The 15,402-nt window shown below is 38.9% G+C and overlaps 1 protein-coding gene across 4 annotated transcripts in view; it reads left to right on the forward strand.

The window, feature by feature from the left end:
- Positions 1-15,402, forward strand: part of APBB2 (amyloid beta precursor protein binding family B member 2) — a 177,668-nt gene that overhangs the window by 111,496 nt on the left and 50,770 nt on the right. For 2 of the 4 annotated variants that reach the window (XM_082051093.1, XM_082051094.1), the window contains exons 6-8: positions 520-725; positions 6,703-6,788; positions 6,907-6,967. In XM_082051093.1, coding sequence (XP_081907219.1) covers positions 520-725; positions 6,703-6,788; positions 6,907-6,967 — 353 coding nt within the window. Of the gene's footprint in view, positions 1-516; positions 726-6,212; positions 6,276-6,702; positions 6,789-6,906; positions 6,968-15,402 lie in introns of all 4 variants that reach the window. The other 2 variants (XM_082051098.1, XM_082051092.1) reach the window with 2 other exon arrangements.

Consider the following 15,402-nt stretch of genomic DNA (forward strand, 5'->3'; position numbering starts at 1 on the left):
ACTGAATGCAGTTTCATTCGCATCACTTTGAACAAGCAGTCTTTTAGATGTTGCAAGTAATTCCAGTGCAGGTTGATTGGTGTGTATGGGGGTTTGTTTTGATAAGATGACTTTAATTAGCAGAAATATATGCTCTGCTACCATGCATTGAGGATCTGTGTGAAGAGGATAGAGTACAGCACAACTCCAAATATTTCTTTGTATTCTGTCAGTTAATGTTTTTGAAGCTAAACTTTATTAGAAGAACTAGTTTATCAGATGGTGTTAGATGGCTGCTGTATTAGAGCAGCTCTTTGGTAAGTAGTGTATTTTTTCCTCTCCTTATAGGCCAGGTCAAACCAGGGTTTGTCACCTTACTTTGAGCCTCAATAATTCAGCATGTTTTTCTGGTGTTCATTTATACAGGAACTGTACAACAGCAGCGCCAGCTGTGCATCACTTGCACCAGAGGCAGACCCAGGGAAGCACTGTTCATGTCTTCGTAATTATTTTTTTTTTGTCCTTCCCTGTTCCCAGCAGATATATGGAGTGATCATTCATTTCAGACAGACCCAGACTTACCACCTGGCTGGAAAAAAATCAATGACATTGCTGGGACCTACTACTGGCACATACCAACAGGAACAACTCAATGGCAACGTCCTGTATCCATCCCAGCAGATCTCCAGGGCTCGCGAAAAGGATCACTTGGTTCCATTACGCCATCTCCTACTCCAGAAACTGAGGTAACATACTGTATTTTTTTAAGGGTGGCATACTGGAAAAAAAAACTGAAATAATTTTATGAATTTGCAGGTTTAACTGTTAGCTAAACTGAGCTTTAGAATGTGGGGCTGAATAACATCCCAAAGTGTAGCTATTTGTTTATAATATGTCGTAAGTATCCATTTTCTATGTGCATTTTCTAATGGCTGTGCCTCATGAAACACCCTAAACTTTGGATGTATAGGGTGAAATCAGACATATTTCAGATAAATTAGACAGCCAGTACTTGATGAATATGAAACTACTGCAGTTCTGTAGCATGCACTGGAGTGATGCTGCATTACATGGGTACAGGATACATAAAATTTTTGCACATTGCAGCAGTCTTCTGGCTGGAGTCTTTGTTTGCTCCTCCTTCTTGGTTCACTTCATAGGAATATCACACAAAGATACACGCATCTTCGTTTAAGACACTAGTTCTGTTATAGAGTAGTTTCCATTGAATAAACACAAAGTATTCTCAAGTGTCTCTTAACATCCTGCCAGTACAAAATATCTGCACAAGTGGATCACTGTGTTGCAGTCAGGATGAAATTCACCCTTTCTTCCACTTGTGCTGAAAGAGCAATATGTGATACCGCCTTTTAAAATAATCAGGGGGTTGACTGATGTCATGTAAGTAAAAAAATACATTATCAGAAAGAAGAGTATGCTTTAAAACATGCAATCACTTTGTTTTATTATGCTGGGAAGACTTCTGTGGAGTTAAATACTGATATAAAATCAAATAGTTTTGAAATTTATTCTTTTTCATACTAACTTTTCAGAGGAAGGTCCACAGTTTTATGAAATCAAAGGAAGTCTTTGTACTAGTTTTGAGGTTTGGATCAGGCAATCCTTAGGTTTTATTTATTTATTTTTTAAAAATACATTTAGATACGAGATTTCTTCAGTTCTTTATTTTGTTGATATATGCACCAAAATAGCTTAAGTGAAAGTTAAGAGGAGTTAAGGGCATTCAAGTCTGTATTACCATCTTGACCTTGAAACTTTTATCCTGTATAGGCTTAAACGTGCACATTCTTGTTCTCTATTTTAGAAAGATTGCTCCCACATGTTCATAAATGCTACTCATAAGGTTTGCGAACTTGACCACAACATGTCAGTTTTAGTTTACATCAGTCAAGCTCCCGTAGAATGCACTGTGCACCAACCACACTGGAAGTTATTTCTGACAGGGTTCACAGAGAAAAAGCAGTTGTTATCATTCAAGTAGAAAACAAGAAAACAAAATCCAGAAATGCAGAGTGTAAACTGCTGCACATGCTCCCAGGATAAATTCCTATAATGTACATGTAAGTGATATAACTTCACCATTAAATATTTGTCTTACTCTAAAATATGGAGAATAGGGCTTTAATTAGGAAGTTGTAGACATCTTTCACAAAAACTCAGAAATCAGTATGGTTGGTAAATTGCAGGGGGAAAATACGTGTATTCATTTCAAATGTTTTTCTACCTCTGTTTGAAAAGTATTTACAATTAAAATTTCAGACATGCTGGTAATGTGGCAGATGTCCCTTTAACCTTTCTGAGTTTTGTTTGCTTTACATGAATAATTTGTGATTATAAAAAGTTATAATTAATTCTCAGCAATGAAATGTACAAACTATAACAACGTAGATTTTAATACAGTGTTAAGTAAGACATTTGAGGAGTCATTCTAAAATACCATATATGTGAATACATAGAAGGCTTACCTAGGTTTTTTGTATGGCAGTTCTAATTCAGCAAGGCATTCGATCCAACAAAGATATATGCATATTCAGTGCTGTGGCAGTATCAAGACCATGTACCATGATATAAAAGATGATACAGAAAATAAGTGAGTTTCCAAATTTTGGATTAGTATGATATTATATGGTTATTTTAACTGTGGTTATAGATGAAGGCATTTGTCTCTTGAAGGTTTCTGCATTCATTGATAAGCATCTTGCATACCATTATTTAAACAATACTGACTTTTTGACCGAGTGGTTATTAAGACAGCATATACAATACCAGCAGACTTGCAGTAATGGAGTTCAAAACAAGAGTGTGAACTGGGCTCAGGACTTTGTGCACTGCCAAATTCTGAAACTGCTACAAAGAAGGGGCATAGCTGAAGTTATGATGAGAACTGTTAGGAAAAGTCTTGTATTTCTTGAAATCCACAGATGTTGAACTTTCTTAAGTGAACACTAGAGAAAAATTCCTTTGGGATTCAGCTGGTTCTGAGCAGAACCCTGCTACAGAGCAGTAAGAGGGAAATAAGCCATGGCGTGGGGTTAAGAGATAGGGGTAGGTAGTGAAATGATTTGCATTCTAGATTTAACAGTGTCAGCCATTGTGGCTCTTTAGGCTTTCATCTCTCTGCAATCAATATGTGCCAGCACCTAATCATCTCCAGGTCACTTGCAGGTGATACTGGTTACAGTCCCTGTTCACTGCACTGCAGCCCTGCCCCAGATCCACCCCTCTCCTTCCCTGTGAAGGATTAACCTGGATGTCTGTGATACCATCACTTCACAAAGGATGTGGAATTCCAGGTAGAATAGAGGCTCCCAAACACCTCTATCCCAGTTGTGGCAGATGGCTTCCAGCTCCACGTTGGACCATGCATGAGCTGTTGTGCTGCCAGCGCCCTCAGTGCGGGTTTTGGAAGCCTGTGCCCCAAGATAATCTGGGTTGGAAGGGCTGGTTTAGCTCATTCCTACGTGCTGGAGTTTGTATTGCTTTCTTCTGAAAAGGTTGGGGGATAGATAAGTTTTAGGCAGATTAAAGAGTATAATTTACTATTGAAGACTGGAGTTGGTCCCCTGTACTCTGCATTGGTGAGGCCACACCTGGAGTATTGTGTTCAGTTCTGGGCCCCTCAGTTCAGGAAAGACATTGAAGTGCTGGAGCGGGTCCAGAGAAGAGCAACAAGACTGGTGAAGGGACTTGAGCACAAGACCTATGGGGAGAGGCTGAGGGAGCTGGGGTTGTTTAGTCTAGAGAAGAGGAGGCTTAGAGGTGACCTCATCACTCTCTATAACTACCTGAAGGGAAGTTATAGCCAGGTGGGGATTGGTCTCTTCTCCCAGGCAGTTAGCAATAGGACAAGGGGGCATGGGCTTAAACTCTGCCAGGGGAAATTTAGGCTGGATATTAGAAAGAAATTCTTTACGGAGAGAGTCGTCAGGCATTGGAATGGCCTGCCCAGGGAGCTGGTGGACTCGCCGTCCCTGAAGGTTTTAAACTGAGATTGGACATGGCACTTAGTGCCATGATCTAGTCAATGGACTGGAGTTGGACCAAGGGTTGGACTTGATGATCTCTGAGATTTTTTCCAACCCAGTCAATTCTGTGATTCTGTAGTATTTCATAGGCTTCTATGAATCCATAAAATATACTTTTATCTTTATCACATTTGTCTGTGAAGCATCATTTTCTGGTCTTGAAATAAGTTTATTTGGGCTATTTCAGCTTTTGGGTTTCTCAAATCAACATTCTGAAACTTTTTTTTTTTACCCTTTGTCTTATTTGTTTTTTTGTTTTGTTTTTTTAATTTTGTGTCCCTGTCTCTTTAACGATGTGACATATAGAAGCTTTGCTTCATTTGGTAGAATGTGGCTCACAGCTGAGGGCAGTCAACAAAGAACAGATCAGGTCAGCCATTTTTATGTTGTAGCTTACTCTGGATATTTAGCATAAAGAAAAGCGGTTACTATTGTTGAACAGAGAATACGAAAAAAAGGGTTAGGGAGGAACAATGCTGCAATACATACAAATGGCAAAAAGGGTTTAAAAAATGCAAAAATGCCCTTCTTTTGCACAGACTACAAGGCAATTTTTCTTTCACAAGATAATCAGTAAATTTCAATTCAAAGCAATTATGGGTTAAGCATTATGCAAAAATCCTGCAGATTTAACAAAAATGCTAATAAACGCTAAATATGGATGACCTGGAACATTCCTTCCCTTCCTTCCCCTCAAAAGCATGAAAATTTATTTTGGTTTTGCACAGCTGATTGAATTTGACTTTGTTTTAGATGACTCTTTTCTCCTGTGTGTTGCCAAATTACTTCCTTTGTGCATCTTTGGCTTTTGTAACATTCTCTTCCAAATTGCAGAGATTTTGCAGCCGCTTTCCCATTTTCTGTGCAGAGAAAAAGCCATAGGGCTTAATTTTCAATAAGAGTTTCTTTGAGATCATGGCAGAATGTGGTGATGTTAGCTGTGTCTTCTTAAAGCCTGACTCATCCCAGGCCTGGATCACTACTCGAAGTTCTTCCATAGGTGACTTAAGCACTAGCAGCTTATAATTAAAGATGAAGGACTTAGTAGGAAAAGCTAATAAATCTTAATTCAAAAGCATATATGGAAGACTTGCTCCTGGAAGTTGTTTCCCATGAATAATTCCTCCAGTGGGGATGTTCTGGAGAGAGACGTCCACCCTGCAATTTGATATATTGGGCCACATTAATAGGTACCACTTTATCTTAGGGCTGAGCTGGACAACCTGGGAGAGCTCATTTTAAAAGAGGCCACTAATTACAGGAATCCTTGATTTGGTGAAGCTGCAAAGAGGCGTCTGTGGGCCTCTTGGTAACTGAATCTCCTGTCCCACCTGGCTCTTATTGGGGACTGTGGGATTTCTGACCTCGTGGGGGAGGAGAGGGGCAGTTCCAACACCAGGTGCTTCTGCCAGGTGTTACAGAGAAGGATGAACCTCAGGTTGCTGTTGTGCTAAATGTGCTGCTACTTGCTTGGTTGTGCCAGTGAATGCCTCTGAAAAAATGAAATGGAAAATGAGAGGGTGGGTGGTTTCTTTGGTTTTTGGTTTTTTGTTGTTGTTTCCTTCTGTTTTGTTTTGGTTTGGTTTTAAGCTGCTACATTACAAAACAACTTTTTCAGCAAGAAATCTGTCTGCACTCCTTCATAATCCTCATTCCCTTTAATGTCCTTTTCTTGTGCTTTGTCTCTAGAAATATTTGATTTTTACCTTGTATGTATCTTATCCTTGTATATATCGTTGTGTTTCAGTATTTCTAGTTCAAACAGTGTTAGTGTCTTAACAAAAGTGCCAATCAAATGGAAATCCTAATGTTTCCACTTAATTGCTGTTTATGAAAGGCTGTAGCAGCTGTGGCCAACATTCATATTCAGATTCATTTTGCTTGCTTTTAAGACCATAGTAAAAGAGTAGTTTCATTGTCTGTTCCTAATTTATATTAACTTCCCTTGTTTCAATCATTTGTTTTGGTAAGTAACTGTTAGAGGCATGTCTTCTCTCCCCTTCCCTCCAAATGCCATGATATAGTGGAGTAGTTAGTTGAAGCTTGAGGTAATCTGTTCCCTAACCCATCCTGTAAATATCAATGCTAACAACAGTGTCTTGTGTTTTTTTTCTTTTTTTTTCTTTCTTTTTTTTTTTTTTTTTTTTATCAATGTGCTTCTTCCTGTGTGAATAATTATGTGTCTAGAAACAGCCATGGAGTGATTTTGCTGTACTGAATGGGGGAAAGATTAATAGTGACATTTGGAAGGCAAGTATATTGTCAGATTTTAGAACCTTTGATACTATTACCTTTGTTTTTTTGCATGGCAGTGGCTGGTTTTTTTCCCCTTTTGTTTTTCCATGAATGTCATCCATAACCTAGGCCAAAGTGAATGGGGGTACTGCTAGGGATGTTTAGCTCACAAACATGCTGCCTTCTGATCTTTCCACTTGGAATGGATTCAGTCTGAACTAGCAGGGCAATTGCCATGATGTTACGAGTAAGATGCCTGCACTGAATGAACTGCAGCTTGGGAATATATGCATGCCTCTTTCTAACTTCAGCCGGAAATACTATCGCTTCTTTGCAGGCAGGATTTAGTTTCCCTTTGAAATAAGAAATAACATGATGATGTACTTAATACTAAATTAATAGCACCTAATACTAGCACTAACAGCACTGCCTTTATCTCTAGGATCTGCATGCAGCCACTGTGAACCCAGACCCAAGTCTGAAAGAGTTTGAAGGAGCAACGTTACGCTATGCCTCCTTGAAGCTCAGGTACAATGACTTCAAAAGTGCCTATGGAATAGCCAGCTCCATTTTGTGCTGTGCTGTAATTTTTATATGATTTTTAAGATTGATTTTTGTTGTCTTTTTTTTTTTTTTTCTGCAACAGAAATGGTCCACAATCTGATGATGATGATTCTTGTAGCATCAACAGCGATCCAGAAACCAAGGTCTGTAAGATGATCTACAGTGGAATAACAATTAAAAATCTGCAGTTGTAAACAAACCTCAAAGGTGCAGAATGCCTCCTAGGTTTTTAAATTAACTGTATTCCTGTTCTTGCACAATGTAGATTGATCATGCCAGACTAATTCCATCAAAGGAATTTGCAGATTTAAAGCTTTGTTCAGTTTGCTCAGGAAAGTGTGACTTCCTTTAAAATCACATAAGCCAAGAAATTGAATGTTACAGCTCAAGGTTCTACTGTTCAACTGTAACAACTGACCCCTTGCACAACTAAGTGAGTTTTCTGTCCTAAGTGAGAGAGGACTCTGTTGTTTGTCATGTCTGGATTGTTTCCTGCAGCATTTGGTGATAGAATTTGCTCTTTATTCTCAAGTTTGTCCCTTTTTAAAAGTACTCTTCCTCCTTGTTTTCATGGCTGCTTGAACTAGCAGCTAGTAACAAGGAAGTTACTTTTTAGAACAAAAACCTTTGTATTTTAGAACAGAGAATGCAACCTAGTTTGAGGATAAAATTCATAGATAAAAATGAGACCATTATGTGAACAAGCACCATAATTAAATCAGAGCCTTTACTATTGTGATCTAAGGTTTTTGAGGAGAAAGAAGTAGCAGAAGGTTTTGAATGCTTGTATCCATATCTCCAGATTTGTCTTGTGGTGGTTTTGCCTTGCGCTTTCATCCATTTTTAAGGGTGTACGTGAGTCTCTCTAATTGGAAATCCAAGACATTTAAATAAGTGTTTTGGCTGCAATGACTGACAGGATCAGAAGCTACTTACATGCAGGAAGACAGTATGTAACAGAGTTAATAATTATAATAACATCAATAATATATTTTAGGAGAGAAAACAGTCTGATCAGGGTACTTAAACTTCTTTGTCATCTTGATTATTTGGCTTGCGATGTTTAAATCAGATGTGAATAAATGTGTTTTGCTTGGCAGGCTGGCAGTTGAAAAACAAGGCTTTCAGCTGCGCTTGTTACAATGACAAGCACTAAATTCTTCGCATGGTAAATGGAGTTGGAGGAGTGATGTGCATTCGGTGCCAGTCCTCAGAACCAGAAAGCTGGTCCTTTTAAGATAAGCCTTACCATATGGAAAGCATTATAGGGAGACAGTATTTTGATATGTCTGACTCTTTACCAAATGGTTTGCACTGGGCAGAATTAGGAGCCCTCCCTGCATGGAGAAATGTGGCAGTATTTGTGTGGGCAAATAACTCATGTAATCATCAGCCTTCCCTCTCTCACTTACTGCTTAAACTTCAAAATTTATGGAGCTGATACCCATCTGGTGTCTGTGAAATGGGTCAGTGCCAAAAGCTTGTCCTCTTCTGTCTGTCACAGCTGGTTTTGTTTCTCTGGTTTAGGCAAAACTGTGCTGATGACACTTAAATGGGTAATGAAAACCAGGCGCTGAAGCATTCACAGAAGTGGCTGAGAGGAGCAAGACAAGATATGGAGAAGAAACTATTCATGTTTGGGCGTGTTGTGGTGGTTTTTTTGGTGGTTGTTTTTGGTGTTGTGGTGGTGTTGTTTGTTTTTTTTTCAAATCGTGTGAGTCAAAGCACCTTGCTGTGGTCTGTCGCTGCCTGGTGGGATGTTGTTGTGCGTGGTCCTGCGGGTGAAGCTCGGCAGAGCTGGTTGGCGCCGCTGCGCCCAGGACAGGAGCAGCAGCTGCTGCGTGGCTGAACCCCTCAGAGACCGGAAGTGGTCCAGAAACAGCAGGGAAGTTCTTCATGTGGGGAAAATGCTCTGGGATCTTTAATTCTCATATGTGTAGGGATGTGGTAGGTGCATTCCTCGGTATCCCATTTTACCCAAAATACTGCAAGACTGAAAGAAGTCTGGTAGGATTTGAAACTCATGACCTCCTAATTTGGAAAATTAGGGGGCTTTTAGGTACTTATGCTCTCCTCTGCCACCTGATGTGCCTTAACAAGATTTGATTGAAGCTTGCTTTTGCGTGGCAGCAAGCACAGGTACCTTTTCCTCATTTCAGCATAAGAGAAGGAAGCTTTTTTAAACTCATTAAGCTCTGTTGGAAGGATTTGTTAAAATGAACTTTGTTTAAGATCATTTAGAGATCTTAAACCTATTTAAACCTATTTGTGACAGTGGCCAATACATTTGAAAAAAAGAAAAAAATTAGGTTTCCTCAATGACACCAAGTAATGCTGCCTTTCAGCAAAGGGAACCATGCCACCTTGTGGAAAGATCAAGTAGTTGTCTTCCCCCAGAGTCTGTCAACTTCTGCAAAGATTATAGCACTGCCAAAATGTCAGTTTGGGGAAGAGTGTGTCATATAATTTATGTAATTCTTGTAAGAAAAATGATTTATGCAACAACATAATTAAGCATTCAAAACTGTCAATAAACAACAAATGTTTCTCTCTATATCACGTGCGTAAGATGCAGTTTGGAGCTTCATATCCTCGGCATCTTGGTGCAGGCTGCCTGCACAAGGACATAAAAGAGAAGGAGAAGCAGGAGAAAGGGGAAAATGATTACACCCACCTTCTTGATTTCAGTAATTTATTTTGGTAGGAATTTCTTGAAGAGATGGTTCATTGTGCTTGACAAAGATCTAATTCTGCATGTGAGACATGCACAACTGGAAATGAGATTTGAATTGGTACTTCCCAGGAGACAGATCGTAACCTTCCTGGTTAATTTATAGAGCAACCTGTGCTTCCAAATTGAGTTTCAAGGGTGGTAGAAAGATGCTTTTTCCAATCCTAGACTGTAAATTCCTCTGAGATGTCTGTTTTTACAGTGTTATAGAATATGATGGCCATGTGTAAAAGTATAGAAAGATGCTAATTTTTTTTATTTTTTTTTTTTTTTTTGTGGTTGTGCAAAGAAACTGAACCTCCTGGGAAACCTGACCCTGTGAATGGGATGAAAAATTGAAAGCCTGTGTGACCCAGTTTCTCCAAAATCTTTTCAGGACTGACCTGTTCACCCTGACATTTGAGCTTGCCTTTATTCTCTCCTTTAAAATATGGTTTTCTGCTAAGGCTTAAATTAGTCTTTCATTGTTAAGCATGGATTTTCAAATTACCTGTCTACATTAGACTGTTAAGTGGAGCTTCGCTTTGCAGCCTTGCCATTTGAGAATAGTTTCAGCTATAGATATGTGTCTAAGAAGTACTAGTACTAGAAGTACCTGGTACTACCTGTGGAAGTACTAGGCAGTTCCTCCAAAAGTCTGTTTTCCACTTTAGGAACCAGTAAATATGCAGGATCCCAAAAGAATGGAGAAGAAGGAGACTATTTCCAAGAGGCGTAGAGGTAGGAGGTGCTAATAGCAGGTATTTAAATTTAATTACTTAACTGTAAGTGAATTAAAACACATTTGAAGACATGGTGATGAACTCCTATGGAGTACCTGGGCATTAGGGATTAACCAGTTGGGCTATTTGGAGAGATGTGAGAGGTTTTTCTGACAAGCTGACTTCTCAGACCGCTTGTGGCTGTTGTTAAAGTGGCCTGTAAATAGCACTATTGAGATGATTTTACAAAATACTGTGTGCCCCCCAAAGAGTTAATATCCATCTCTGTGCTGCTTCTCTTGCTATGGAGGCAGGTGCGTGTTTTTTGGAGACATCCGAAATTTGCTTGTTTCTGGTCTTCTCCAGAAGCAGATATCCTGGGTAGACACAGGACCGTTAGTAAATAATCAACATGTCTCCTTGGTGATGGAGATGAGTCTGATTTCTGATGCAAGCGAAGACTTAACCAGAGAGGAAGAGATTTTGCCTTGTCAAGTAATTCCAGGAAAGGATCATCTTTTCACATTGAAGTCCATAATTCTCTCTCACAGAGTAGCTTCTAAAATTATGGGTGCAAACAGGGAGTATTCAACATTTCCCAGCAGTTTCACAGTCCACCTCATGCTAGGTATAATCTTCTCATGAGCACCTGAAACACTACAAAAAGCCTCAGTTCAATTTATTCCAATTAATGGACTTGATTAGTGGAGTCAATTAGTTAAATCCAAAGAGTTTATTCCATCTTAAGTCTCCTTACCTGGTTTTTCTTTTAAACTTTTTTGTATCTTCAACAGTTTTTCTTCCAAAATGGTACTTCTGCTTGTTTTTGAGTAGGAATTTGTTTTGTTCAAAAATGATCCTTGGTTTTCATTCCCTAGGAAATAGGGCCTGTTACAGGGGAGCAGGCTAGAAGAAATCTTGAAGCTGTTCCTTTATCCTTATAGGGAGCCACACTATATAATCCCATGAAGCTAGGAGGGTTGCCACCTTCTGAGTCCCTGTTTCCCTGTCTGTTGTAGCAGCTCTGTGTTTTCTGTCTCTTCTTTTAACTGTGGCCCATCAGATTTGTTACCTTGGGTGGAGTTTTTCCAGGGTCACATAGGGTAGCTTTACAATGTCCATATTCTCTGTTGGAAAGTTCTTGATGCATAATTTCATTTTTTCAACTCCTGAGTAAGTAATCATTTTATTTGCAACTTAAACCATAATTACAATCAGTGTTTGTAAGTGATCTTTATACAAATGAGCAGAAGAAGAGTTCTGGTCTTCATCTTAACAACTTGAATAGCACCTTGGTCAGAAGGGGGGAGTTGGTTTGGTTTTGTTTCAGTTTGTTTTGTTTTTCGAAGAACCTTCTTGCCAATAGCTGAATGTTTCTTATGAAGAGCAAAATCTTGTATTTTGAGAATTAGCCCAACCAGTGTACACGTAGTTCATTTAACACTAAGCTGCAGCCAGTCGAAAACTAATTGCACATTTGGAAATGCTGATTTTTTTGCATTGATTGGATAGTGTGGAAATGGTTTTGAAAAATGCAGGAAAGCAGATTATATTCAGTGCTCATACATCGTCCTTAAATTATGTTCTGAAGTATTTAAAATAAAAACTACTGCAGAGTAAGGGTTCAGTAGTTTTTAAAAAAAAGTCTCCTTTTGGTATTGGCTTATTTTAGGCTTTCAGAGGGAAGAATGATAATCTGGGAATAAAATGTTTTTAAAAACTAAGCAACAAAACAAAAACCCCAACCCCAAAAAACAAAATAAACATTTTAGTGAAGCTCGAAGAGGTTTTTTTCCTTGTTTCTCTCAAACACAAAAAGGTGGCCTTAGTTCCTTCCCCCTCCCACCACCTGGACGGTCGTTTTAGTCGCTTTCAAAACACAGATCTCCTGTTTGAAGCATCCAGTGAATAATCAAAGAGAGATCAGTCTTGACAATCACTATAGGATAGCACATATTTGTCCATCTTTCCATTCTTGCAGCTTCTGGGTAGCACTGAGGGGTGATGGGGACGGCAGTTTTGGAGCTGGCTGGTTCGAGTTGGGCCGTCTGCCATGGGCAGTGCTGAGACACCTCCCAGCTGTGGGAATGGGGCAGGTGCTCAAAACCATTCTGCTTTGGAAGCAGTTTTAGAAATAGCAGAAGCAGCACTAAAATACATCTCATCGACTTTTTTTTTTTTTTTTAGTGTCGTCTTCATTTTGTACATTAGAACTTTTGCGGAGTGTTTGCTCATTCATTCTCTCTCCGTGATTGATACTTATTGCTCTTGACCTGTATTTTGTCATTAGGTGATGTTACAAGTGATAATGTCGTAATGTGAGCTACATCATAATTTAGATTTCCATCTAGAGGATATTTACTTCCACCTTGTCCCTAAATGGACTCTTATTTAATCAAATATGGAGATTGGTCCAGGGCAGAGGAAGACACTGTATTTTTCTCAAATCTAAGCTATTGACTTTTTCAATGGTATACAGAGCTGATAGTTGTACGTATAATAACAATATCTGGGATAACATAGCTTAATTTCTTTAGACCTTCAAGATTTATAATTTGATCCTGCAAAATGTTGCTTATCTTTCACTCTTAGAAATCTCAGGTATCTCTGGGGTCTTAACTAGATGTGAAGCTATCGTGCAGGATCAGGACATGGGTGACTGAACAGCAGGAAAGACACAGAGGGAGAGATTTTACTTGCAGCCTTCCTTAGAAAAATATGTTACAAAGCCATTCCTCATGTGAAGAGAATGTAAACTGCTTTAAAATTTACCATTAATTTCCAGGTTTGTAGTGCAATAATTATGTGTGGAATTTTGGGGCATTATCCATATTTGATTTATTAAGGTACACCATACAAAAGGTTTGCATTGGCATATTGGGATGCTGGACTTCTACAGGATTGGGAAAAGATAATCTAATATGTAAGAACACTTTCTCCTCCAAATCAAAATACTTTCTTTGCCTTGCTCTTAGAGATTTTTTTTTTTTTCTTGGAAGAAGCTGCACTTCCTAATATTTTAATGTTTCTTATTTTCAAGTTATTTTAATCCCAGTTTATTCACTGCTCTGCGTTACAGCATGGTAAACTTTCTGGGCCAGCAGTACTTTGTGTAGGGTTGGTGAAGGAGCCCTCAGGAGTGGACAGAAACCAGGGGAAGAATCAGTCCTCATCATACTCGTGTCCCACAGGCAAAAGGCTCCTGATGCCATTCTGCAGACGGATGGATTTGGAGCACAGGCAGCTCCCGTTTGGCTCAGGCTCTGCTGGCGTTGCTGGCAGACCTCCCCATCAGCTCGCTGGTGTCTTTGCAAACACAGTGCAGAGGTGATCGCTGCTTGTGGCCCTTCGTACACCCCTCTGGAGACCAGCCATTTCACCTTTAAAACAATATATAGCCTGTCAGCTCCAGCTTTAGAACAGCTGGTCGGTCATGAACTGCCTCTTGAATATCTGGTCATCAACTGGCTGCTACAAAATTAACTGTTCAGATGATATTTTTGTATTTCTCTTCAGTTATTTATATCAGCTTGCTAGTTTAGGGTGGCTAAGGGAGTAGCCTGTTCTAGTCTGCAGTGTTGTGAAGTTTACCATTCTGTTGCATAGATTTTTATTTTTTTTTTTTTTAATGGAAAGAAGTATAGACTACATACTTATGTGTCTATATATATATATTTATGTATGTTATAAATGTTATATATAATATATACACATTAGAAGACAGCATGGTACAACCTTGGTGTGTTATTTGTTCATTGTGGACCTTATGGATGAAGTTAATTTAAAAAGCAACTAAAATGGAACATTGCATTGAATGATAGAATATTATTTAGATAGCTCTAGCCAGCATGTGTATTTATTTTGGCATGAGTTCTAGCTCTAAATTTCACTTTAAAGGAACAGAGGTCGTGCTTGGCAAAATTTCCTGCATTGTATCAAAGAGAAAAGGCAGTGGGAGGTAATATTTACCTCTTAAGGGCTTTAAAAACATGAGATATGCAGTACATCATAATGTCACGATGCTTCTACATGGGTAGGCATTATTCCATATGCTTGAAGACAATTCCTCTGTGGTGTGGCAGGGAGGCAGCGTGGATCCTCAAAGGTGGGAGGCTCACCAGGGCTCAGGATTTTTGGACTCAGGATTCGTGTTCATTTGACTCTTTTCCAATGGGTGGAAATCAATCAGAGGTGATATAACCTCATTGACTTTGGATCGTGTTGTCAACATAATTTCTGCAGAAAAGAAATTGCTCTTAACAATATTGCTTCTAAAGAGACATGGAATCCTAACTCTAGGGAAGATGGGAGATTTTTTCCCCATTGATTCAATAACGTCAAGAGTTCACCTAAAGGTTTTTTCTTTTTTTTCTTTTTTTTTTTCTTTTTTTTTTTTTTTCTTTTCTAAGCTGGATGCCATGCATATTACCTTTGAAATTACCACACTACTAAATAAAGTGCTGCTGGCTGCATTAGAACCACTCATACGTATCAGCCTGCAGAAGAACCCTCATCGGAGAAATACAACATTTAGGTTCAAGTGCATTAGTTGTTCAGAATTGAATGCACATGTTCTTTCACGCCCTGTAAGCTCCTGCAGGGCTTGTCTTTATTGATAAAGCATATGTGTGTTTGTTGGGGTCATTTTAGGTGTTGCAGAATAATGAAACCTGCTTGAATTATCTGAACAGATAGGCCCTAATTTGAGCATCATTGCAACAATCATCCTTTATTAGTTTCTGGTGAAAAATATGACTGCCTTTTCTTCACTGAGGAAGCATGGTTTTTACTTCACTGTGTTAAAATGAAACCCAAAACACCCTTGGTAGCTTCAAAGTACAGTCCATAAACCCATTCCTGTAGGATGTGAAGTCAAGGTATCTATCTGCAAAACATCTAAAATCAGAGCCTGTTCTTTACTGAGAAGACTGGAGAAAAGTGTGAGGTGATTTTAATTTATTCTTCAGAACTACATCTAGCAAAAGGCTTTTAGTAGAGAATAATAGTGTCCATTCCATTTATGCTCAACTGTCTCTCAATTTTTTTACTTGATTCAGAAATACAGTATTGGATAAGAAATTGGGATTAAAAAAATCTTGAACCAGCACAATTGTTCTGCAGCATTTTCTTGCCTTGAGAGAGCAGA

The sequence above is a fragment of the Streptopelia decaocto genome, assembly GCF_964273445.1.
Source record: "Streptopelia decaocto genome assembly, chromosome: 4".
Classification (NCBI taxonomy): domain Eukaryota; kingdom Metazoa; phylum Chordata; class Aves; order Columbiformes; family Columbidae; genus Streptopelia; species Streptopelia decaocto.